Source organism: Oryx dammah, unplaced genomic scaffold (genome assembly GCF_014754425.2).
Source record: "Oryx dammah isolate SB20612 unplaced genomic scaffold, SCBI_Odam_1.1 HiC_scaffold_4, whole genome shotgun sequence".
NCBI lineage: Eukaryota > Metazoa > Chordata > Mammalia > Artiodactyla > Bovidae > Oryx > Oryx dammah.
This window is the reverse complement of record NW_024070188.1, coordinates 26,662,154-26,689,597: the sequence shown is the minus strand read 5'-3', so window position 1 is coordinate 26,689,597 and position 27,444 is coordinate 26,662,154. Positions and strand designations below refer to the sequence as shown.

Genomic DNA, 27,444 nt, shown 5'->3' with positions numbered 1-27,444 from the left:
TGTTAATACAGAAGGCATTAGGCTACAAAACTCAAAAAAATGATCACCAAATGAAAACTTAATGATGAACACAGCCCCCAAAGGTAATGACTAAAGAAAAAGTCCCTGGTCAATGTTGCTAGCATGAAGTTAGCTATTCAAAGTATTCTGTAACTCTTATGTGAAAAAAATGTCATATTTTATTATATATATAGTTATATATATGTGTGTGTGTATGTATTATATACACACACACAAAATAGCTTTCTGTTGGGCTTAAGGAGATAATTTAAGCTATTTTTCGGGCTTAGAGTTTGGGGAGCCATCAATCTTAAAGCTTGGACAATGAGTTACTTAAAAAAAACAAAATGCAATCTGACATAAAGTATCATTGTCCATCTTTCAGATTTAACATAGAGAAATTAGGTTAGAAACAGCTGTGTCTGGGTCAGAGTCAGCAAATCAGACCTGTGACTGGCTCAGCATCGTGGTCCTGGCTGACTGTGTGACACGCACCAGAACTCTACCCCAGATTCCATGCAGGTCTCCGAGTCCCTGACGTACCTGTGAGTAGGATTCAGAGGAAGTGGGGACCACGGATTTGTATTTAACCTTGCTGTCTTTATGGATGTTGCCTTAACTCTGTTTTTGTGAAGATATTACAAATATAAGTTAGAAAAATACTATCGTTTTTCTAATTAGGAAAACCAAACATTTAGAATCTACTGGATTCACTGTTAACTAATGATAATTCCATTCTACTGTTAACATGATTTGTATGTAAGAGAATGGGGGCCTGTTAACCAGAAGTTACAGAGGGAGGAGGTTGGGTCTGACATATACATGCTACTGTATATAACACAGGACCTACTGATAGCACAGGGAACTCTACTCAATCCTGTAATGACCTATATGGGAAAAGTCTACACAGGATGTATTTATGTATGTGTATAACTGATTCACTGTGCTGTAGAGCAGAAACCAATGCAGCACTGTAAGCCAACTGTACTCAGAAAGAAAGGTTGCAGAGGAGTGAGATGAAATACTCCCTTAGCAATAACTTCTCATGTAATTGTTATAATATTGTGGTTTGAGAACTAAAACATTATTAAGGCATTGCCCAATGCTTGATAAATCTGCATTTTGTCCTTCTGTTCTCCTGCAAGTTTATTTTAGCTTGAAAGTTATGGCTATGACAGACTGAACCCTGCAGTATTACTGAGAGAGAGCTTGGATATTTTAAGTATCTCCTGATAGACACTTTTTTTGGTCAACCTGTTTTAATATTTAACTGAAAACTAATTTTTAAATTATTTTGCATATTTTCAAAGTTAGGAAAACATGTTTGACCTTAGACATCAAAACCAGATTATTCCAAGTGCATGCTGCAGAGCGACTCTGCTCTATCTACATAGGATGCCATTTTTGGCACAGTAGTTGTTTAAATATAGGTCACTTATGTGAAATGATTATGCTGGGTTTGATCAGTGTGCAGTGTTTTAGTACTTGCCTTTTAAAAAATTTTGTGTTTCTTTTTAAAGAGTATAATTTATAATTGATTTTTTAATAATGTTCAATTTAATATAGATAACCAAAATCTTTTTAATGAAAAAAAGCTTTGTAATCATTTGGAGGATAAAATCATTTTACTGTGAAACAATGTGATGTTCTCAGTTAATAAAAATTTTTTAGCAAATGTCTATAAGGCTTTGTGCTTATATTTATGAAATTCCCTGGGGAGGTGGAGGGGGGTAGGAAAAATGACTAAAGGGAAGGAAATAGTGTGTACTGAATAAAAGAAATAAGCTGTATGCTTTTAAAGCTTCTATATGTATTTCAAGTGTGTTTGAGTATTGTTATTTCTCTAGGGGAGGTAGACATAAACCACAAGCACTGGATAGTCCAAAAAGAATTTCTATTTGACATTCTTTTTTTTTTTTTTTTGCAGTTGACTTAAATTATTGCTTCTTTTACTTACACTGAATAAACTTATTAAATTCAGCTGGTACTAAGTGATCTATTTCTCACTGACAATTTCAGGGGGTGATCAAGACCAGGCTGGAGGTGTTTTTTTTTTAATTTCCTACTATTATGGATTACCCACTTGGAGAAAAACTGATTGCAGTCAGAGGATGTTTATTATTTGATAAGACCTAACTACAAAGCAAGTCACTATTGATGTTTAATGGTGCTAAATACATTTTACACATCCATGTGAAATTTGCAATATGTCTTTGAATCTGTTAATAATTTATATGCCTGCAAATAAGTACCAGACGTGCAGGCGATCCTAAGCAGGATAAACTTCACTCTCTTGAGAAAATAATTTTTATAGGAAAAAAAATAGAATTCTAATGTATATAGAAAACAAATTTTCTAGAGGTATAACTCAAAGAATTATCATAGTATCATACTTCTAGGGTTTAAAATCCTCTTGTTGTTGTTTAGTTGCCAGTTCAGTTCAGTTCAGTCGCTTAGCCGTGTCCGACTCTTTGCGACCCCATGAATTGCAGCACGCCAGGCCTCCCTGTCCATCACCAACTCCCAGAGTTCACTCAGACTCACGACCATCGAGTCCGTGATGCCATCCAGCCATCTCATCCTCTGTCATCCCCTTCTCCTCCTTCCCCCAATCCCTCCCAGCATCAGAGTCTTTTCCAATGAGTCAGCTCTTCACATGAGGTGGCCAAAGTACTGGAGTTTCAGCTTTAGCATCATTCCTTCCAAAGAAATCCCAGGGCTGATCTCCTTCAGAATGGACCAACTCTTTTGTGACCCCCATGGACTGCAGCCTGCCAGCTCCTTTCCCCATGGGATAGTCTCCTACAAATGAACCCAAATTCACAAGTTCTTTTCTAAAACCCTCAAGAGTCACCGGTGTTTTCTTAAAACGTACAGAAACAGGAAACTTACTACCCTAGAGGATGGTCTACAATATAAGAGGGCCCCCTTGCCTTCCATGCTCAGCATCCAGCTCTACCACCCGTCCTTGTCTCAGTCGCCTGTCAGCCTCCCTGGTCACTCCTACACACCCATCACACTAGCACATGACTTTTGGTTCAATGTTCAATATTCATATGGAGCAACTTTATTTCACTCAGCCTTAACAGAGACACTTGGAACCTTGTCTTCTCTGGAAGTTGCTTCATCTTTGGAACCTTCAGTACCAATATCCTGGTCTCTTACCACAGCTGATCACTTCATTCATTCTCGCTGACTTCCCTCGGCCTGCTCCTCAACTTTGAGATCTTCCCATTAACTCCCCTCCCAAGCCCCATCCTCTCTCGACCAATCAGATCTCTTCAGTCTTTACTTCATTTTTCTAACCCTTAACCCTGGGTCTGGCAAAACTCCAGTAAGCTCCCTGAATATTCAGTTCATTAGCTGTCCCATATCTCCCCCAACCCCAAATTAAACACTTCCAGCTTCCTTCCTCAAACTATCTCTTCCCTCTTTTCTAACATCAGTTTTTCCCCTCTACAGGATCATTTCCATGGGCATATGCATATATATGTTATTCTTTGTTGCATTTTGGTGGTGGTGGTGGGTTTGTGGAGCAGGAAAGATTTCTTTTAAATTCACATGCCCCTTGCAGCTATTGCCTCATTTCTTTCCATGCCTTTACAATAGAAAAAAAAATTCTTGAAACAATTCCTACTCTCTCCAATTTCATCTCTACTATTCTCTTTTGAGTCTGCTCCAGCAGGATTTTGCCCCTGCCACTCCACTGAAACTGCCCATCTCAAAGTTACCACTGACATCCACACCCCAAAATCAAATAGTCATTTTTCAGCCCTGGTTTTATTCAAATGATCAGCAGCATGAGTTACAGGGAATCCGCTCCTGATCTCTGAATCAGTGTTCCGGGATAACACACCTACCTGGTTAGTCTCTGATTTCTAGCCACTCCTTCTCAGTTGGATTTGCTGTGTCCTGCTCATCTAACCTCTAATGCTGGGAGTCCATCACGGTTTAGTTTCTGAACCTCGTCCTACTCTATCTCCGCTCACTCCCTGGGTGGTCTCATCCTTTCTCATGACTTGAATTACCATCTAAACGCAGATGGAGCATATAACTCTCTCATCCAAAACTGAGCTCCTGATATGCTGCTCTCCTGTACTTGCATCTTTTGCAGCTCTCTTCATTTCCGTTAATGACAACTTCATTTTGCTAGTTGTTCAGAGAAAAAACTTTGGAGTTATCCTTAAGTCCTCGTCTTCCAGCCTACTAGCAAACCCTACTGGTTCTACTTCCAAACTATATCCAGAATTTTTTCCCCCACTTCTACTATCCCCACCTGCTGAAAAAAGAAAAAAAAATGCCTGGCATAGGGTAAGTACTCAACAATTACTTGTTGAATAAATGAATGGTTTCCAAACATGTTAGTATTAGCATATCAACTTCCTCTGCCTAGGAATATTTCACTAGAGGACTCAGCCAGTGCAGCTGGAGTGAGGCAGCAATACCACGATCAGGACTGGAGAGAACCTGGCCGGCCCCAAGTAAAGGAGAGGGCCCCCAGAGTTGGGAGCTTTGATTCTATATATGGGGCTTTTGAAGAAGGAAATGGCAACCTCACTCCAGTATTCTTGCCTAGGAAATCCTGTGGACAGAGGAGCTGGTGGGCTACAGTCCATGGGGTCGCAAAAGAATCGGACACAACTTAGTGATTAAACGATAACAACGGGGCTTGAACAGGTAAGTAAAGAGATTGCAAATAAAAAGAGCCAGGTTTCTACCACAGGAGAAGGGAGGTACATATCTGGAGAGGTGGAAGGCTGGAATAAACACTGCAGTGATGGACTAGGACCGGCAAACTCTAGTGTCTATGCACAACACATGCACGTAGGTGTGTGCAGATGTGTGTTCATACGTATGTGCCCACCTCCATCCACTGAGGAGGGACAGTGGCATCCCAGAAGCAATGAGTGTATCCCCATATTCAACCTTGTAACAGCAGAGACTCAGATGATAGATATTTGGCTAAAGATAGGCCCCTGTATATATTTTAAATCTAAATTATAATGCTGGCATGATGGAGTCAAAGATGACACTCATGGAAAGCCTTCTAATTTTATATAGAGAGAAAAGCTTGTCTTCAGACATTAAAGAAGAATAAAAAGCAGGGACAATCCCCTGATCCACAGATAACTGCCTGCATCATTACACTGTCCCTTGAGACTCTTATCTGTGAAAATGTTTTGTGAAAGTGAGGAAATATACAATTTTCCAACACACTTTTCTAACTTCCTGACTTTTTATTGATGTTGTCAGGTAAAAAAAAAAAAATCAAACTGGCTTAAGTCAAAGGGTGCAAAGTTCAGGTGCAGTCTGAAATCAGACGGCTAGGATCTAGGGTCAAAGGACGTCATGGGAGCTATAGCCTTGCCATCTCCCGACTACTTATTTTCCTGTAGGCTTAATTCAGGTAAAAACTTAATTCTTCCCAACGACTCTAAGCTATCCTTTTCATCAACTCCAACAGGAAAAAAAAAAAGAGCTTCTCTTATCCAATATTTTGGACAAATTCCTGGGACTGAAACATACTGGTTCAACATAGGTCAGGAGCCCAGCTCTAAACCCATCATTGAGGCTGGAAGACGGAATATGCTGATTCAACCAGGCCTCAGCCTCAGGCTACCTGAAGCGGGCTAGTGCTCAACCCACTTCATGGAACAAGAGAAGTAGGCTCCCTTCTAAGAAAACTGGGGTTCTCTTGTCTGAAAAAGGGATGAATGGATTCTGGGAAGGCATAATAGCAGAAGTTTACCACATATATCAGTTAATAAAATTCTACATTTTTTTTTTTGGTGGATGCATAATTATCTCATGAGACAGATGAATAATTAATTTGATGCAACTCTATTATTGGCTATCTGGAGTAGCTTCATTGTTCCACAATAATAAACACTCCCGTTATGAACAAACTAATAGCTAAATTTTTATGCTCATCTTTATTTCCTTTAGGCTGGATTCCTAGTAGTGGGATTTCTAGGTGGAAGGACAAGTACTTTTGATTTTTACTGTTTTACTGAATTACATTACCACGTGTTTTCTCTGTACCTTTGTAACACTAGGTATGATTATTTTATAACACTAGGTATGATTATTATTTTTAGGATTATTTTTAAAAATCCTAAAACATGAAAAATTTATAGGTTAAAAAAAAAACCCCTCATTGTAAATTTCCGCTTTTGTTTTCCAACTACGATAAAATCTACTTAACATACAATTTACCATCTGAACCATTTTCAAGCGTATTGTGGCATTAAGTACATTCACACCGTCGGGTAACCATCACTAGCCATCTCCTGAATGCTTCAGTCATCCTAAACTGAAACTCTGCACCCACTCAACACTAACTCCCCGTCCCTCCCTCCCCTCGGTCCCTGTCAACCACCGTTCTATTTCTGTCTCTATGGATGTGATCATGCTGTGCTGTGCCGAGTTGCTCGGTCGTGTCCGACTCTTTGTGACCTCATGGACTGTAGCCCGCCAGGCTCCTCTGTCCAGGGCAATCTCCAGGCAAGAATACTGGAGTGGGTTGCCATGCCCTCCCTCCAGGGGATCTTCCCACCTTGGGGAGCAAACCCAGGTCTCCCCCACTGCAGGCAGATTCTTTACTGTTGATCATGCCAGGTGCTTCATATAGTGGACACATCCAGTGTTTGTCCATGTTTGCGTTTTTATGACTAATTAGTGTAAATATTTTTTCATTAGCTTCTCAGCCATGGCATTGCTTCTTTGGTGTATTATGTTATTATCCATTGTCTGTTTTTCTATTGAGGGGTTTCTCTTTTTCTTATTGGTTTGTGAGTGAAAATCGCTCAGCCATGTCCAACTCTTTGCAACCCCATGGACTGTACAGTGGATATACAATACTGTATACAATATACAATATATTGCATATATATACAATATACAATATGTACAATACTGTATATTGGAGTGGATAGCCTTTCCCTTCTCCAGGGGATCTTACCAACCCAGGGGTCAAACCCAGATCTCCTGCATTGCAGGCAGATTCTTTAGCAACTGAGCTATCAGGGAAGCCTATTGGTTTATGAGCGCTCTTCATATATTATGTGAGACTCTAATAAGCATTGGTAAAAGTTTCCCCAGTTTGTCTTTTTACATTTTTTTTTTCAGATTAAAGTTTTCACGTATATAGACTCTCTCATTGCTTATATGTTTAGTAAGGCCTACCCTTATTATGTAACTATATTTTTAAAATCCCTTTTAATATCTTTATGGCTTCATTCTTACATTAAATCTGTAAACTCTGATTTATTTTTGAAGTATGAGGGAATGGCAACCCACCCATTGCAATTATTTTGATGTGCAAGCTACGTCCTCCTGGATCACAGTGTGTACCTGTTCCTGTGAATCATGTTGAGATTTGATCTTTGTTATGGACCTAGTGGCAATAGAGAATGGTTGTCATGGGTCTGAAGGAGAAGGAAACTTTTTTTTCAAGGCATCTGTCCCAGGTGACATTATCACAGTTTTTGAACAGACTAGTCTCTTTAGATGCTAGACAGCAAGCAGCTTTCATCGGTAAGGGAAGTTCTGCCACCTAGCAATGGCCATCCTTGATCACTGTATGTCTATAAATGTTTTGAAGCTTAAGAACAAATGTAGTTCATACGTGAATTTCTTACCATGTATGAACTTTTACTATGAAGCCTCTTGTAAAAGAATACCGTATCTAGAATCCTAATAGCATACAATAGAAATGTTACTGTCCTCTGTTGCGCCTGGGAGAGAACACTATTTGCCAAGCTCTGAGGCTGACACTTGACATGAGTAGTTTTCAACTGTAGCCTTATTGTACCCAGAGGGTACTCTGGAAATCTGTGAGGGTGTCATTTAGTGGTGAGGTGCCAAGAGATGCTAGACACCCTACAATGTATACGGTTGGATACAATGTTCATAGTCCCACACACTGTCAACTTTTGAATGTTCTGCTAAGTATTCATTGAGTGGAAAAAGCTTATTTTTAAGTATCTGAGCTTAGATTCTAACTCTCTTGTACATGTAAACACAAAATTTTTTGCACGGTTTCATTAAACACCAAATTTGCTGAGAACATAAACTATTATGTAACTCAAGGGATCACTAAGTTTTGTTTTAGTTAGAACTTTACCAAGGGTGGGTCTTCATTTTGGAAAATCATCAAAGAAATGGCACTCATGGTATTTGAGTAGTCAGTACTCAAGTTCTGTAACACAACTTAAGTCTGTATCTATAATGTGGCATTCATAGCAATTTGTCTATAAGAATATACTTATTTAGTCTTTATTTCATTATAGAGAAGTATCAATATTCAATTGAATATTTAAAGTTGGCTTTTATATCTTTGCCCACAAATGAACAGTTACTGTATGCTCATTTTGTTAACATGTTTTTCTCTAATGAAGCAATGAAACCATCAAAACTAAGTGACCACTTTACAGGGAAGCATGGTGAAAAGTTGGCAAAGATAATAGCATCCTTCTGACATAAGGCACTCTGAAAAGTTTGAAAACTGTCTTACTATTTACTGGAAGGTATAACAAATTTTTCCTAATCAGAAAGACAGTTTCATTATTTCTTTCAGAATAACACAAATGATTGCAAAATGCAAGCTTCATGACATTGGTCTTGGTAATGTCCATGAATTCCATGAATTCAGTGATTCCATGAATAGGACACCAAAAGTACAGGCAACAAGAACAAAAATAAACAAGTACAACTATATCAAGGTAAAAAACTTCTGCACAGCAAAGAAGACAATCAGGGTGAAAAGGTAACCTACGGAATGGGAGAAAATATTTGCAAACCATATATGTGAGAAAAGGTTAATCTCCAAAATATATGAGAACTCCTACAACTGCTATGGTACCTGCCGTTAACAGTAACGTACTGTGCACGTAAGCATTTGTTAAAAGGAGGAATAAAGCAACCCTATATGGATCTGCAGTCATCTACAGGCAGAACCTGAAATTTTAAGAAGTCTTACAAATGACAATACTGTTTGATATTCTGTGTTAGTGGTTGGACAAAATAGTTAAGCCTTGTAAATGGTTTTAGTTTCCTTATTTGTAAACTGCGACTAGTAATAACTACTTTTCAGCTGAGAATTATATGGAAAGTGCTTCAAGGTTTTATACGCTCCAAGAAGTAGTAGCTTAATTGGTATGTGTACATACATATTTGTGTGAGTATGTGCTTTTCCCTAAATGTTTAACAGTAAAATCACCTTTAAAAAGGAAATATAGGTCTATAATCCCTTCTCTGGCAGTGTTGGTTACACATGTTTCAGAATCCAGTTTTTTTTTTTTTTAATGGGAAGGTACTATAGCAATATATTGTTGATTACATAATACTCCCAATGGGATACATAATCAAACACTAATATCACATCCCCACCAAATAAATAAAAAATCATAAACAGCCTCATATCAGCTTGGGTCAGATTTTACTGCCGATTAAGTTTTTTTTTTTACTGAGTTTTAAGATTTCGTTGTATTGGGTCTTTGTTGCTGTGTGCAGGCTTTCTCTAACTGTGTTGAGTGCAGGCTACACTCCAGCTGTGGGGCACCAGCTTCTCTTGTTTTGGAGCCTGGCCTTCGGTAGGTGTGTCACGGGGGCTTAGCAGTTGTGGCTCTCTCTAGAGTCGGGGATCAGTGGTTGTGGCGCATATGTTAGCCTGGTTTTCTCTGCAGAGTCTACAGTAGCCATACACTCACTTTTGGTTGCTTTGTTTTTATTTGCCTGATATATTGATTTTGGCTAATAATAGTACAGTTCAGCAAAGATTTTATCTGATCAGTACAGGCTAGGAGACCATTATGGCAGTAGATTCAGAGTCCTGCAGCCCTGTTACAATGCATCCAGCTAAAGAAAATTTTAAGTTTATATTTTTAAAAAGAAATTAAGAATCAGTAACTTTTGATTTTCAATAAGTTAATTCCATCAAACAGACACCAATGTTAGGTCCTTTCAATGCTATTTCTAACTTTTCAAAATACATAGCACAAACATGAAAGTTATCTTACTGAAATTAAATCTTTGAGTTGGTTTTAACAGGCTGGGCTTTTAGTGATGAGGTTAAAGAATGATCGTTTAGTGTACCGATAGAAATAGTTATGATGTCACCTACTTTTTCATGATGCACTTCAAGCACTGATGAAACTTATCTGATAAGTAAAAAGGATGGTCCTTCCAGAGAATAAAGATTGAATAGGTCCTAATTGTGATATATAGTTCCTAAACATAATCCAATTTCTCATTCTTGTCCAAAGTAAAATTTTAAGTTGAAAGATGAAAAATCTGCCTCCCTGTTGCCATTTCACAAATATGCCAAGGTAGTATGCTACTAGCCACTAAGACCCAGATATTTATTTTCTTCATAAATTGTCATAGATGTAAAATATCCATTTCCCCCCCCAAGGGAATCAAAACTATATTTATTTAAAGAAAGGCCCATCAATGTTTTTATTTTTCTTGAATTGTCTCATGAAAAAAAAAATTATCCTCAGTAACGGTCTAAAGAGAAACCTGCATGAAGCAATGTCCTAGTTTAATCACCTCTTTTTAAAAAATGGTGGTGAGTGACCTCTGGCGGCAAGTGGAGAAAGTATCCTACTGCTTTCTGGAGTGAAGTGGGTAGAATGAGAAAGCAGATCTTTCCCTTGGAGAAAAAAAAATTATTTTGATGTTTAATTAGGGTGAATTAAAACATTTAACTTTAAAATTAGTTGACTGAACCTCAACGCAGGGAAGCCTGGAGTGATGCAGTCCATGGGGTTGCAAAGAGTCAGACACAACTTAGTGACTGAACAACAGCAACAACAACCCTCAATTACATAATATTTATAAAGTATATAATACAATGCCACAGGGGAGAGAGAGAGGCATAAGGTCCACAGTTTCCATCTCACTGAGCTTACGATCTCCTAGGGAACTAAAAGTAAGTGTTGAAACAACCGTAACACAAGCTAGAATGTTGAGAACATTTAGGGGTAGCCTGGCTACACAGGAAGTCAGAGTTTTGGTTAGGCTGTTCAGAAAAAGTCTACCACATCCAACAAACAGTTACTGAAGACATATTGTGTCCCAGGCACTATGCTAAAGACTAAATCAGACATAATCACCTTCCTTTGGGCATTCCTGCTATAAAAGGGAAGTTGACACATAAATAGGAAAATTCTGTATTTATGGACTCATGCATAATTCTAATAGGCCACTGGCTACTTCACACAGAATTTTTCTATTTATGTGTCAGAGGGGAACTAAAACAGAGCAGAGACTAAGAGGAGGGTCAGAAGAGGCTTCCTAGAGGAGGTGACATACCTCAGCTGACTCTTGAGATTGAAGACAGGGAGGCAGAGTGCTGGTTCAGCGCTGGTGCCCTAAGCCTGCTCCAGCCCATCTCCACTCATGATGAAATACAGAAAGAAAGTACTCGAGGACTGTGAAAAGTCAACAAAGGAGCGGGGAATTGAGACTTAGAGAAAAGAAACCTGCAAGGCAATGAACTGCCTGGCTTTCCCTGCCTCTTTGTTCTTGTAGCTGTGTTCTGAGTAGCTAAAACTCTGCCGGAAACCCCATCTTTCTGGTCCAACGAAGTGAGAAATGGAGACTCTGTGGACTGGAAAGTGAGTGGGGAGGGGAGGAAGGGAGAGCTAGAAAAGGTGACCCCTAAAATTTTGTGTATGAACCATCTAAGCCCCTTGGGTTTGCCCCTGTGCATGTGAGAGGCCCCAAGCAGCACAGCAACAGCTCTGACGACTGGTCTGAGAGGTAAACCACTGCCCAAGTCTCAGATGAACCCGAGAGTGCGGCATGTTCAGGACTGGCCCAGAGCAGCACAGCACGGGCTTTGACAACTGAACTGAGATTGGCACCGTCACCCACAGAAGGCTATAGGAAACTTGCAGCCTGAAGTTAACCAGGTTGATGGCCTGCTTAAAGAAACATTCTCCAGAGGATTTTAACAGGACCGAGTCTGCACAGTGTAACTGACATAATGTCCAGGATACAATAGAAAATTACCAGTCATACAAAAAAACTAGGAAAATGTGACCAAATTCCAAGGGGAAAATGACAAGCAATAGACAAAAACTCTGAGATAACACACTTGCTGGAATTTTCAAACACTCTAAAGTAGCTATTACATGCTCCAGGAGGTAAAGATGAATGTAAAGATAGGCATCTTTAGGAGAGAAAAAGAAACTATGAAAAAGAACCAGGTGGAAATTTTGAACTGAAAAATACAATAACTGAAATAAATTCACTGGATGGGTGCAACATACTTGAAGATAAAGAAATCAACAGTGCTTATCTAAACTCAAGAGGTGCTGCTGCTAAGTTGCTTCAGTCGTGTCCGACTCTGTGCAACCCCATAGATGGCAGCCCACCAGGCTCCCCCGTCCCTGGGATTCTCCACGAAAGAACACTGGAGTGGGTTGTCATTTCCTTCTCCAATGCATGAAAGTGAAAGTGAAGTCGCTCAGTCATGTCCGACCCTTAGCAACCCCATGGACTGCAGTCTACCAGGCTCCTCTGTCCATGGGAGTTTCCAGGCAAGAGTACTGGAGTGGGTTGCCATTGCCTTCTCCAAAACTCAAGAGCAGAGGTGGAAAAAACAGCTAGGAAAAAAAAAAAAGGGAACATGAGAAGCAAGGACCTTTGTGACTATATCAAAAGGTCTAATGTATAAGTCATTAAGAGTCTCAGAAGGAGAAGAGAAAGAAATGGAGGTAATCTGGATTTGCCCTTAGCAATTTGGACCTAGCCTACCTCTCCCATATCATATCTTATTCTCTTTAATATATATATATATGCCTTTTGTTTCAACCCCATTAAACTTAGAGACATATTCCCTGACTCTGAAATCTAAAACAGGTTCTCTTAAGTCATAGCACCTGTACTTTCTGATGTACATGGGGAAAGTGCTTAATGACCAAATCGATGAGGCTGGGCTGCAAGGGAAATGATGACACTCAGGTGTGGTATAATCGGGAGCCTACCGTGGATGAGCTAAGGATTAATTAGGTGGAAAAGAATACTCCAGATAGATGACAAAGAGAAATACACTTTTGGTCTGTCTGGTCAAGGAGCAAAAGGAGACAAAAAACTAAAGTAGGATAAAAAATATAAGGTTTTTCTTTTTCCGCTGGTATAATCTTATCCAGTTCAGTGCTTAATGCTCAGTCGTCTCCGACTCCCTGCGACCCTATGGAATGCAGTCGGCCAGGCTTCTCTGTCCATGGAACTTTCCAGGCAAGAATACTGGAGTGGGTTGCCAATTCCTACTCCAGGGGATCTAATCAACTCAGGGATGGAACCTGCGTCTTCTTAATTCGGGGATTCTGCAAATCAATGCCCTGCTCCACTTCCTTACAACAACGGAAATATTTGTAGAGATTGGGGCGAGAGTGTGCTGGAAACCGCAGCTTTGGCTCCAGATTTCTTTTTTGAGCTAATATTACACTGTTTATGAACAGCCACTGATTCGCTCACTGACCTTGGGCAAGTTGTTACTTTCTATGACTCCACTCTCCTATCTGTAAAACCAGGATAATATGGAATTTAGAGTGTTGTTAAGAGGATCAATTGAGATCATACACGTGAAAGTTTACATAGTGGCTCAACAAATGTAGAGTGACAGGTGAACGACAGATCAATTAGTCGTCAGAACTCAGAGGAACTAGGGCAGAACTTTTGTAAACTTGCATAAGAGAGCGATCTTGGGGGTTCCCTTTGCCCCACCCGCCCGCCCCACGAGGAGACCCGGGGAGCGGGCGCGAAGCCATACCTTGCGTTTCTCGGCCAGCAATTCCTCGTGACGGCTCGGCTGCATCTTACCGCCTAACTCGTCCAAGCTGCAGCTTCAGCTCGCTCCGCCACGGGGCGCCCGCCTGCAGGGCCTCTATGGGCTCAGCTAAGTGTGATGCCGAGGCCTGAGAGAGACGTCGGGTCTCCTGGGTAACCACATCAACTTCCGGTTTGGGGAGCGGCCGCGGTTGGCGAGAGGCCACATTTCCGCCACGTGATCTGCGCAGGCGCCCTGCGTGAGGGAGGGCGCGCGGCCGCAGCCTGCGGCGGCCGGCGCGTCCCGAAGTTCGACTCCTCCGCCCGGACTAGGGCCACCCCCTGGGAGGAGGCGCCAGCCGGGACCGCAGGCTCTGGAGGCACGAGGCCGGGGCAGGGTGCCAAGTTCCCGAGGCTCCGCTGCGAAGCCGAGCGGTAGCGAGACCGCTGCTCGGGAGCCGCCACGATGGAGCTGGAACTGGAACCCTGTGGGGCCGGGGCCCCGGCTGCCGGGCAGCGGCTTCTCCAGGCCGAGGCCCCGGCGGAGAATGAGCCGGAGGCAGTGGTGGGTTCCCGGCGGAGCGGCCGGGCAGACCGCATGCTGCGCTGGTTCATCACCGTCCTCCTGTGTGCCGCCTTCCTGGGGCTGGTGAGAGCCGGGGCTGGAACCCTCCCAAACCGAGACGAGGGCGGACGTTCTTCAGAGAACGCGGCCTTCTGTGCTCTTTGTTTCCGCTGCTCGCAGACTCCGTGACCTTGGGCTCATCCATCTGCCCGAGCCTCAGTTTTGCAGTCTGTAAAATGGGCACAATTACTATTTTCGAGAAATATTGTCAAGTGTAAAATAGATTTTCGTAATATATAATGTTATCCAGTTCCAGCAAACCTTTCTACCTCTCCTCTGTGGGGTCAGGAGAATGCAAGAGGGGTCGCCAGGTCTATAGCCGCTTACCCAACCCCCAAATTATTGCACAAAGCTGCTTTATTGGGTTCTCGTCTTCGTTTGACTGAATTGACCCCTTATTCTTGCATATGGGAAAATAGACCCAGACAGGAAGAGTGACTTTTTCGGACCACACAGCTGGTTAAGTGGTTGAGCCAGGAATAATGTTTCCTAGTCTGCCTATAATCTTATGTAAAACAAATTTTCTGATCCTTGAATGTTTTTCCTAGAACAAAGTGCAAGGCTAGTTTAGCCTTTTGCCAAACGTCTTGGCCGTCGTTTTCTGGAATAAGGCGGTTACTTTATTCCAGAAAACTTCCCTTAGCTTGTCTTAAATATTGGGGTCTTGGGGAGTTGGGAGGGTGAGTTCTCTGAGCTGTCACTTCTGGCCACTTAATATCTTTCCCTGAGGCACAGTTGATTCTTAAGAGTATTTGTATTTGAAGAAAAGTCAATGCAAACGCCGTTCCTCATCCTGTTAAATGCGTTGCAGGTGGGACTAATTTGGTTACAGCGGGGGCACTGCCTTCCCTTCATGTATTAGTAGCTAGCTCTGTGCCTGTTCCCGCGTCTGGGAAGGAGCTACATCCAAGCGTTTAGGGCAGAGTCGTGCAATTAGAATCACTTATTCTTGAAATGTAGACCGATTGGAAACATTTTTTTAAGTGTCCAACGAATTTCCTGTGAAAGCCAAATGCAGCCTCTAATTCTTGCTAAAATTACATGTCTTTGAATAAAATTTTATTTTCAAATCTGGTGCATGCAGGTGTATGTAATATTGTCTAAGAAAGCCTTACAGACTGTACCCCTGAGGCTTAGGTTTTCTTTGAAGAAAAATGTAGATTGGGAGACGTTCAAATTGTTTCTCTCTTGCATATTTTATACGTATAATTTTAAAGAAGGACCCTATGTACATCCAGCAGTTCTGCTGTTTTAACATCATCAAAAATGGGATACTATTTTGATGGCTTGAAAACTTAAATTTTTAGCATCACAATTCTTGTGTTATTTGTGCATGCAATGTGTTTCAGACTACTTAAAACTTTCAAAAACGTTTTTTAATGTTACATTTTACTGTTAATATCTTCCCTGGTGGCTCAGATGGTAAAGCGTCTGCCTGCAATGCGGGAGACCCGAGTTCGATTCCTGGGTCGGGAAGATCCCCTGGAGAAGGAAATGGCAATCCAGTCCAGCACTCTTGCCTGGAAAATCCCATGGACAGAGGAGCCTGATAGGCTACAGTCCATGGGGTCGCAGAGTCGGACAGGACTGAGCGACTTCACTTTCACTTTCACTTTACTGTTAATAGAAATACTGTAGTCTTTTCTGGTATTGTTCAAAAAGGAAACCGAATTGCACCAAAAAGCTAAAAGAATTAATTTTTTTAAAGTTCAATTTGAGAGTTGTCAGGATGAGAAAAACCATAGGATTTGACACACCAGAGTCTGTAGCTCTAGTAGTACTATTAGTAGGTTCATTATGAATTTAACTGTGGGACTTAATCTCCTACCGTCCGTTGAAGTCCCCTCCTCCCTTTTTAATAGTGAAAAAAAGCTACCACATACATAGACATTATTTTAATGATTGTAAATAAAAACTTATGTCTTTTTGAATTTTAGGGAATGAGTGTTGCTATACTGGGACCCACGTTTCAAGACTTGGCAACGAATGTGAACCGCAACATCAGCAGTCTTTCTCTGATTTTTGTGGGCCGTGCCTTTGGATACCTGGGTGGCTCTGTGATTGGTGGAGTGCTTTTCGACAGTATGAATCATTTTCTCCTTTTGGGTGAGTAAACGACAGTTTCAGCTTCTTTGAGACTTTCAAGGAATTTACAGCTTGTTTTTAAATATGAAACATACTGGCTTGCAGAATGGTTGACAGCTTAAAAGTAGTGTTTAGGCACCCTCACTGGAAGCCAGGTTCCTCTGCTGCCCGCTCCCATCTTGGCAGTTGCTTGGAATCTGGGCTGGATGCCTCTGGAAATTTAGGTGAGTACTAGTGTGTTAGCGATCCTTAGCCCTCCTGACCTTCACTGTGGTCTAGATACCACTGCTGGATCACATGCCAGTTGTTAAAAGAGCTCTTGTTTGTCATTGTTTAGGGCAGATCTTCTGGGGCCGTAGATGAGAGTAAACTCCTCAGACCTGCCCAGACTAGACACTGGGCTGAGAACAAAGGTGGGAGGGGATGGTGGGTGAAATGATGAATGCTAAATTTTTGTCCCAGCTGCTCCTTGTGAATGATCAACCCAAGCCTCTCCACCTCACTCTCAAAATAGATAGCAAAGCTTTTAACTTACTCTTTTTGGGATAAATTGACATGTTTAGAGAAAATCTGGATGAATGTGGCAAAACTGCTTTGGAAATAAGGAGATAATTACTCTTGTTGATGACTGAGTAAATAATCCCTCTGATTTCCATAGTTGGTTGAAAGAATGTATTTCTTACATTTCCCTCCCTAGTCTTCAAACAAATCTGTTTATGCTGCATGCTCAGTTGATGAGTTGTGTCTGCCTCTATGTGCTTACCATGGATTGTAGCCTGCCAGGCTCCTCTCTCCATGGAATTTTCTTGGCAAGAATACTGGAGTGGGGTGCTGTTTCCTACTCCAGGGGATCGTCCTGATCCAGGGATTGAACCTGAGTCTCTTGGGTCTCCTGCACTGGTAGGCAGATTCTTTACCACTAGTGCCACTGTTTAACACATTTCTACTACAAACTACTATAGTAATTGCATTTAATTGTTTACCTTTATCTAAAAATCTCTTTAGGTTGTTAAAAAATAAATAATTTTTGAGCTGTTTGGCTATAAAATTTTGCCTTGTGGTATAACGTATGTTTTGATTATTAGCAGTACTAGAAGTGTATTTATATTAGAATAGCTTAAACTTTATAGTTCATAAAGATGATAGAAGCTTTTAAATGAAATGGCTTCGTAGAAGCGGACCCTTTCCTCTATTCATTACTCAACTTTAATTTGACCTGTTTCGCATTTTTGAGAGTTTTTATGATGTTGACGTCATCTATGACCCTTTGCCATGAATAGTGTTTCTCATAGCTGATTTTGACCTTTCTTCTCAGGGGTGTCAATGTTCGCTACTGCAGTTGGTCTTTATCTTGTTCCATTTTGTAAGACCGCAGTGTTACTGATCGTCATGATGTCTACCTTCGGTGTTTCGATTGGCATTCTGGATACAGGTTAGTGAGCCCTTCATTATCATCTCTGGGAGTAACGTCTCTCTACTAGAAAAATGGGATTCTCCAGTGGGTTGCCATTTCCTTCTCCAGGGGATCTTCCCGACCCAGGGATCGAACCCAGGTCTCCCACATTGCAGGCAGACATTTAACCTCTGCACCACCAGGGAAGCCCTAGAAAAAGAGCAGATGATATTAAATTGTCACTTGCACTGTCCCCTAAAATGACACTGACCTACTGTGTTTCTCATGGGGTCTCCCAGTCAGTACCACCCTTCTTGCCAGGTAAAGTGCCTGTTTTTGAGCAGCCAACCACAGAGTGAATTCAGACGGTTTTGTTCTTTGAGAGTTTGTTGATTTACAGTATCCAAAGAGGAGAGGGGCCTCAGTGTGGGTGATTACAGTGCGGACGAGCAGGCTTTCCATCAGGCTAGGTCTTTATCATTGTAATGTGGCAAGAATTGATGAATTAATAGATGAAGTTTGGAACCATTATATGGCTGAGGAAACATAGAAGCAGCTCTCCAATTTAAAATGCACTCTGCCTTTCAAACTAAGAAAGCTGTGCTGTGTGTTATTTCCCTTTTCCTTTTCTCTCAAAAGTTGCTGCTCTTGTGTCTCTTTATTTTTTAAAACGTACTGAATAATGTCTTTGACATTTGTTCACCCCTAAAGCCAACTTTCTCCACCTCTTCCTTGGTATTTGATAGGTTGGAGAAATATTTTTTACTTTGGGCTTAATTTGGTTGTGAAATTACAGGATAGAATTGTATGTTTATGTGCAAATCTATTAAAAAGAAAGAAAAAAAAAATATTATACCTGGTGCTTCTCGTCTTCACCCTGTAGACACCTAGACAGTGTGACTGCAGGTGTTAGAAGGCATCCTTGTTATTTGCTCTTGTAACGGGCAGAATCCTGTCGTGGCCAGGCTTCTGAATATGGGTTTTGCATCTGCTGTATACATAAGTAATTTTCCTCAAGTGGCTACTGATTTCCAGTATAGAAAAATTTGGTCATTTGGCTACTATCTGATGATAATGTATATTTAAAATATTTAGAAGTAAGTAAATATAAGTATCCTTCCCTACCCCCACCCCTCCTGTGCCTGGTATTATTGTTGTTCAGTTTCTAAGTTGTGTCCACCTCTTTGTGACACCATGGATTGCAGTACACCAGGCTTCTCTGCCCTCCACTATCTCCCGGAGTTTGCTCAAATTCATGTCCATTGAGTTAGTGATGCTATCTAACCATCTCATCCTCTGCCGCACTTTTCTCCTTTTGCCTTCAGTCTTTCCCAGCATCAGTCTTTTCTGATGAGTTGGCTGTTCACATCAGGTGGCCAAAGTATTCAAAGCTGGTATTGGAACTGTATTGTAAAAAGCCTTGGGCTAATGTACTTAGCTCTAGGAGATAGTGCTTTACTAGATGATAGAATTCCATTTGTGAGTGTGCGAGGTTCTAGTGCTGAGAGTTTCTTGGTAGTGTTGGTGAGTTAGAGTTGACTTAGTCATAAGGACTAATTGTAGAATTGACTTAGTTGCCACAGTTGATAACTTAGAATATTATAATTCTTGTGCCATGTAAAATATTTCTTTCTGATAGTAATGAACTTTTTTCTTTTTTGTCAAGTCACTATAATTAAATCATTCTCCGTCTTTCATTGATAGGTGGTAACGTCCTAATCTTGGCTATTTGGGGGGACCAAGGAGCCCCACACATGCAGGCCTTACACTTCAGTTTTGCCCTAGGTGCCTTTTTGGCTCCACTGCTGGCTAAATTGGCGCTGGGCACGACGGTGTCTGCTGAAAACCACACAGAGGCTGACTTTAACCAATCTGCCTTCAACCAGTCATCTGAAGCTGACTCAGAAACTCTATTTGGAATTCCTGACGATATGAATTTACTGTGGGCTTACGCTGTTATCGGTGCTTATATTTTTGTAGTTGCTCTCTTTTTTTTCGCTCTGTTTTTAAAGAAAAGCTCAAAGCAAGAAAGAGCAAGAGCATCTGCTCAGAGGTTTCGAAGAGCCAAATACCACAATACCCTTCTCTGTCTCCTTTTCCTGTTCTTCTTTTTTTATGTTGGAGCTGAGGTAACCTATGGCTCTTACGTTTTCTCATTTGCAACCACCCATGCTGGCATGAAAGAAAGTGAAGCGGCCGGGTTGAACTCCATCTTCTGGGGGACCTTTGCAGCCTGCAGGGGCATGGCAATCTTTTTTGCTACATGTTTACAACCTGGAACCATGATTGTATTGAGCAACATTGGCAGCCTGACTTCATCTTTATTTCTGGTCCTTTTCAACAAGAGCCCAGTTTGTCTCTGGATAGCAACTTCAGTGTATGGGGCCTCAATGGCAACCACGTTTCCCAGTGGAGTGTCTTGGATTGAGCAGTACACGACCATCCATGGGAAAGCTGCAGCATTTTTTGTAGTCGGTGCCGCCCTGGGAGAAATGGCTATTCCTGCAGTAATTGGAATTCTTCAAGGCAAATACCCTGATTTGCCTGTAGTTTTGTACACCTCTTTGGGGTCATCAATAGCCACTGCTGTTTTATTTCCTGTGCTGTACAAATTAGCCACCTTGCCGCTTGATCGTCAGCGAAAAGAACACAGGAAAAGTGAGGACCAGAAAGCTCTGCTTTCTACCTCTGGGCTCAATGACTATGAGGAAGAGAATGAAGAAGATGATGCAGAAAAATGGAATGAAATGGACTTTGAAGTGATTGAAATGAATGATACAATGAGGAATTCTGTAATAGAGACATCTAGAAATATTTTGATGGAGCCTACAGCTGAAGTTCCCAACCATTCCTACTCAAATGTGTTAATGTTTGAATCCTCTCCAGTTAATACTGGCAACTCCCCAGTGAATTACCTTGCAAGAAACCAGGACAAAAGGGACTAATGTGTTGAGAGGATGGATTATGTACTGACTCCTCAAATAGTCACCAGTTCGCCAGTCAGAGCAAAGCATAACATATTTGCAACAAGCTTTGAGGATCACAATTTCTAGCTCCGAGTATAGCAAATGCTAAAAAGTTTTGAAATGTTCTGTAATCCCCAGAGCCTTTCGTAAAGAACCAGTGATCTCATACAGCAGGATCCTGTTGTAAGGCTAGTGTTTGGTGGCATGTGGCTGATTAGGTAATATTTTATGGCCTTCACCCTTCCTCAGAGCATGCAGAGAAGGCATTTGTTTTTGAGAAATTGGGTGTGCCATTCAGATACAGCAGAACTGTTTAGTAGTTGAATCGGTTAGCCAAACAAATTCTCCGTCATCAGTATTCTGCCAGGGAAGTTGAGAATCATTTCATAAAAAGACATCTTTGAAAATGGACAGAGATTTCTATTAATTGTTTTACTCTGTAGTGTTGGATTAAAAATGGTAATTACTGATATTTTCAGATTTTTATGAAGAGAGCAGAGAACAGGTCCTAGAGACCTGGCTTCAAACCTCCAATGCTGCTTCCTAGTCTGGCCCTGTACTCAGTCATCTGACTTATGTAGGCCTTGTTTATCTCATCTCCTGGTCTGGGTCTCTAATGAAAGTGAGATGACTTTCAAATGGGAATCCCTCATTTTTACAGTTTGTGCAAGATGTCTGTCAGAAATGAACATAAGTGCCACTATATTCGTCATTTCAAATGAGAAGTGAAAAATAAAATGAATAGCTTTAAGAATGTGCTACTGATTATGAATAATGTCAGTTTAAGAGACTCAGTATTACGTTATTTGAATAATTCTGAGGAATACATTTTTAGCACTGTATGTCATTGATTCTGAGATGCACCTTTTTTTCACATTTTTAACATCTCTGAAATCAAAGTATGTGTTAAAATCAGTGATCATTTAATGTGACAAAATTGAGTTTTTTCCCATATACTTCTATAAAGTAATGTTGCGTTTTATCATCCGTGTCTTAATTTCAGTGAATACAGTGATTCATTCAATGATAGATATTGTACTATTTTTACAGACATTTTAAGAAGAGAAGTTATTTTTATATGCTCATTTTCTCTGTGTTCACACAGGATTTGGAGATGCCTTGTTGCAGTTTTTATAGCTGTTTCAGAGTTACTATGTTAGTAGTAGGGCTGTGAACCGGGTCTCTTGTGGTCCTTTGCTTCCCTCAGTGACAATCTGGGAATGAGTCTGCTGTTCCAGGAGTTACTCCTTATTGAGTCTAGTTGGTAGGCACGTTGTAAGCACTGTAAATTAGACTGCTAATTTAATTTACCATGAGACGCCATCTTTTCCAGCGATTGGAATACCTGTGTCAGGCCTCTGGACCGCCTCTTTCCTGAGTTTGAAATATCTGGGAAATCAAAGTAATGATTTGAACGTGGCTTGGGGGCCTAAGAGGGCGTGAGCATGGCAAATCTGGCCTGGGGTATCCTTTGATAAATGACTGGCATTGATGACAGATTTCGTTCACTTCTTCTTAGCACATTTTGTGCTGAATGATACCTAATTTCTACTTGGTTGCAGTATGTCTGCTTTTTAACTAATTTCTGTAAATTTGCCTTTGTTTTTTCGTAAGTGGAAAATAGTACCTTTCTCAACCACTGTCCATTATTGGTTCATTTTAACAATCTGACAGTTTTGGAGAGGGCTGGTGGAGAAATTAACAGTGAAAAGCCTATTCTTCTTGCTCTCTTTATTCTATCCTTTTCTCTTAGCTAGAACTTGGAGATTAGGTCTGCTCCACTTACTGCCCTTTCTCAGGTTGCTGGAATGTAGGCAGTAGCAACTATTTGGCATCTGGGTGGCTTGCCAGAATAGGGATTCAACCTGTGGCATCGACATTTAAAGGATAAAAGTGCAACTCAGGGAAAGAAGGGAATAAGAACATGGTAGAAAACTTGGAAATCCACAAAAAATGCATTAGAATTCCACAAACCAAAGTGTGAATGGCCATATGAGATTATAGGGACTGTTAAAGTTTGATAATGTATTTCCATATTGGAAAGATAAGACAGTACAATTCCAGGAATTAGCCTTCATCCTAATAATCAGTTCTTAGTTAAATAAGTGTCTGCTGATACTCAAGTAACCAATACCGAGGTTTTCTATTTCTGAGTAACAAATTATTGTATCACAAATATAACAGCTTAGAACAACAGACCTTTTATTTCTTTAACCTCACAGTTTTCTTGAGTCAGGAATTTGGGCATGGCTTCACTGGGTTGGTTCTCTGCTCAGGATCTCATGGGCTGCAGTCAGGCTGTTGGAAGAGCTGTGCTTTGTAGAGCTTGGACTTCCCTTCTATGCTGTGTGGTTTTTGACAGTAATTCAGTTCCTTGAGGTAGTAGACTGAGATCTCCATTTTTTTTTTTTTTTTTCTGGCTGTCAGCAGGCACCTATCTCGATTGCTAGGACCTCCCGTGTGGCCCTCTCATAGATCCTTTCTAAGCATGGCAGCTTGTTTCTTCAAAGCCAGCAGGAGAATCTCACTGGAGCCGACTGAGCCGGGGTTTTTAATGATACCATGTAATCATGGGAGTGACATCCTGTCCCTTTTGCCAGATTTTGTAGACTAGAAGGAAGTCTCAGAGTCTGTCCAAACTCTAGGGAAGAGGCTAGTATATGGATGTATCTGATTATTGGGAGTCACCTTAGGGTGTGTCTGCTATACTCAAGTGTCTGCAACAGTCAAGGGAGCCAGAAAGCTTTAGCTGGGGAAAAATCCTTCAGTAGTCACCAAAAGTGATAATAGATACAACCCACTGAGTGTTCTAGTGCAGGAATGGAAAACTCCCTATAGATCAGGCCAGTAAACCTAACTCAGGCTTTTTCCCTTGAGATTTTATTTTGTGCTCTTTTCCACTGTACTTTTTAACCTGTTCAAATGCAGCTTAATATGAGGGAAATTCGTAAGTTTCAGTCTAATTGTATTTTCATAGTAAAGTCCAAGAAGACTTTGAGAGCATTTTTCAATCCCTGTTATTTTTTAAAGAAAAATCTTCAAAAAAAATAATTTTTTTATTATATATGAAGGTATAAAAAAGGTCATGGTAGAAGATTAGGGAAGTACCTAAAATTTTTAAGGGACAAATGTAAGTAATCATAATCCTAAATACCTAGAAAGTTCTTACATTTCTAGTCAGCTTAGTTTCCCAAGACAAGGGTAAAGGGGTAAAAAAAATTTCCTTCTTCCAGATAAAGTATCAGAAACAACTTGAATTTTATGTCTAGATTATATTGATACAACATTTGGTGGATTGGATTTTAGTTTGAATAGTTGTAATTCATTAAGAGCAAGAACAGTATCAACACACCCCTGAAAAATGTGAGACCCAGATTCCATGTAAAATGATTTTGTTTCAAGTAGATTTATTGAATAATCAGGATAGTTTTCTCATAACCAGAACTTTTGTATTATTATAGCAATGTAGCATTCAATCCTGTCACTTAAGAATTATTACTAAAATAGAGCTTAAAATTCTTAGTGAAAGTAGATATATTCTTCTGGGGTCCCTTGTGTTAGGTACCCTGGTTCGTAGTATGTATTTGTAATGTTTTGTTGTGAGTGTGTGTGTGTATATGTTTGTATGTGGAGCCCACAGATGCTGGGTGTGTCTGACATTTTCTTATAGTATGGGGATGTAGCAGGGGTAGAGGTGATAGGGAAGGGATACAGAAAAGCTTACTGTGTGATTTCAAAGTTTGTTACAATTGTTCTTTTAATTGAAATTTTTATGAAAGTTATTGTCGATTTACATGTAGTTGTGTGCAGTGTTTTTTTTTTTTTTTCAAACTTGCTGAGTGAAGAATACTTGCTCAGTCTGGAAAGAGAAAAATAGACTGGTGCTTCTCATACTTTAATGTGCATTAGAATTGCTTCTTAAAATGCAGATTCTAATTTAGTTGGACTGGGTTAGGGACTGAGATTCTTCATTTCTAACAAGCTCCTAGGTGCTGTTGGCCCATGGGTCGACCACACTTTGGGTAGCAAGGTCCACTTTTGGGGAATTTAAATTCTTTGCTACTTCTTTTGGGAATTTCATTTGTTTTCTTGTAGCTTTTCTAAATCTGACCCTAAGTCTCTGGGAGTCTGTAGTCCCCATGAACCCCCTCCATCTGTATACACTATTCCAAGACTGAGTTCTCTTCAGTCCTCTCCATTTGCTGCATTAGCTGTTGAATATTTATTTCACATGTTATCGAATGCCTCCTGTTTGGTAGTTTCTGTGGGAGATACACACTGGGTGAAAAGATCAGAAATTTCCTGCCTTCATGGAACCTACCTCTAATGAGTACTGTCCAGTATCTGCACTGGCCGGTGGCTGCCATATGTAGATAGCACAGGTCCAGTGGGAGAAACAAAGCGTCAAACAAGTCATTGCACAAGATATTTTCAGGAAGGTTTTATTTCCTGTTCTAGAGATTGATTAACTACTATCTGGGGTCAGAAGGTTGTGATAGATACCTTGTCAAATGGCGTAATATAAATTATGGCATTTAAGAAAGACCTGGTGATCTGAAAGAGAAGGTTTTGGTTTCCTTGGGTATAAAAGAAGCAAACCAAAGCTAGTGACTTGGTTGTCAGAAGGAATATTTAAGCTCTTTCCTTTAATGCACTTTGGCCAGTTGGCACTTGAACTAGGTTGAACTTGAGTTGGATTTTTATTTAGGTTTAAATAGTTTCATATTTAATGATTTAAAACTGTATAGCACTGAATTTTTACAATCAAAGAGAACTGTTCTTTATTTTCCAACATTTTCCTGTGGTAATTGTAATTATGTCTTCTCTTATCCTGTATTTCTGCCCTTTTTATTTCTTTTAATTCTTCAACAACAAGGAGAATCCCTTAGGTTCTTGCACTGTGACTATTGATTCTTATTATTGTCTCCTGTCTTCCTTTTGACTTATATTTTTAATTGCAGAATGCCTCAGTTTCTGATCTCTAAATTATTGCAGCTTGCCTTTGATGCATTTGGTAATGTTAGTTAATGGATGGCCTGGAGAAATGTTTTGAAGTTGTAAGATGACATGAGTAGCTTAAGAGGTTGGGCTTTCTAGCTTATTGTGATTAATAAGGTGCTTTTTTTTTTTTTTTTAATCCTTTTTAGTTGTGATAAAATACGCATAACAAAATTTATCGTTTTAACCATTTTTAAGTGTACAGTTGAGTGGCATTAAGGGCATTCTCATTATTGTGCTATAGTCACTGCCACCATCTGCAGAACCTTTCTAATCTTGCAAAACTGAAACTCTCAAGCCATTGAATGGTAACTGGCCAATTCCACCCTCTCAGCCCCTGACCCCCATCATTCTACTTTCTGAGTGTTTGACCGCTCTTAAGCACCTCCTATAAGTGGGTACAAACAGTCTGTGTCCTTTTACGACCAGGCTACTTTATTTAGTGTAACATCCTCAAGGCCCATCTTGTTGCAAAATGTGTCAGAATTTACTTTGTAAAAGTAACCAATACTCTCTTGTATGCATATTTTGTTCACCCATTTATATGTTGATGGATACATGCTTTGCTTCCACCTTTTGGCCGTTGTGAATAATGCTGCTATGAACATTGATGTACAAATATCTGCTTTTTTAACTCTTAAAGATTGAAGTATAGTCGATTTTACAGTGTTGTTTCAAGTGTACAGCATAGTGATTCAGTTGTATGTATATTATATAAATATATATATAAATATATACATGTGTCTGTGTTCTTTTTAGACTTTTCCCCGTGTAGATTATTATGAAATATTGAGTCTAGTTCCCTGTGCTATACAGTAAGTCCTCTAGTCTCTGCTTTTCATTCTTTTAGGTATATCTCCATAAGTGAAATTGATGAATCATATGATGATTCTAGTTTTAATTTTGAGGGGTGCTTTATTTTTATTATTCTGCTTAGATATTATTCTAATCCACTAGGAAGAGGGAAACACTTAGTATCGCTTCAAACTCTAGGCAGGCTTTTGGTGCATTATAATTAGCTTAGTATCACACACCCTGAGTAAATGAACTTAAATGTCAGGTATCTACCTCACAGTTTTGTTATTTCTGCTTCCAATCTTTGTTCGGTCACTGAGCTTACACTGAGAGCTTACTTTGTGCTAGGCACTAGAGACTAAGTATTAACGAAACTTCCTCTCCTGTCCTTGGAGTACCAAGTATCATTCTCATGTATTTTGGGATCTGGATCCCTGTTTCCTGCTAAGTGGCTGTTCTCATGTCATGTTCTTTGGAAACAGAGACTCCCCCCCACCACCTTGGAAGAGATAGTGTGTGGTCAGGGAACCATGGGCTGGAATGGGCCTGGTGCTGGGGCCAGGATGCTCTCTGCCTGTTTCTCAAAGCAGCTCTGCCTGTCGGTGGAACTTCTCCCTGTTCCTCCTTCCTTAGGCCCATCCTCTGTATATCTCTAGTCCAAATTCTAGAGCTTGCCAGAGTCCAGCTCCAGCAGCCAGGGGATCAGCCTGAAGGGATGAGCGGTGTCTGCAGTAAATGGTGTAGCCTCTGACTTGAGGTACGGGACTACATGTTTATTTCAAGCATTAGGTTCTCTTTTATAC

General features: G+C 40.4%; 1 protein-coding gene and 1 long non-coding RNA gene across 2 annotated transcripts in view; one reads left to right on the top strand and one right to left on the bottom strand.

Annotated features, from left to right (window-relative positions):
* LOC120862498 overlaps nucleotides 1-13,971 on the bottom strand; it is a 33,516-nt gene extending 19,545 nt beyond the window's left edge. The window contains exon 1 of the long non-coding RNA XR_005720787.1: nucleotides 13,784-13,971. This is a non-coding gene — a long non-coding RNA (uncharacterized LOC120862498). The remainder of the gene's footprint in view (nucleotides 1-13,783) is intronic.
* Nucleotides 13,972-14,047: 76 nt separating this feature from the next.
* On the top strand, nucleotides 14,048-26,340 carry MFSD4B (major facilitator superfamily domain containing 4B). Its single transcript, XM_040238486.1, is given in 5 exon segments — nucleotides 14,048-14,428; nucleotides 16,342-16,510; nucleotides 17,805-17,921; nucleotides 19,587-20,797; nucleotides 20,799-26,340. Coding segments are annotated over 5 exon segments (1,737 nt in total). The 5' UTR covers nucleotides 14,048-14,245; the 3' UTR covers nucleotides 20,856-26,340.
* The last annotated feature ends 1,104 nt before the right edge of the window (nucleotides 26,341-27,444 follow it).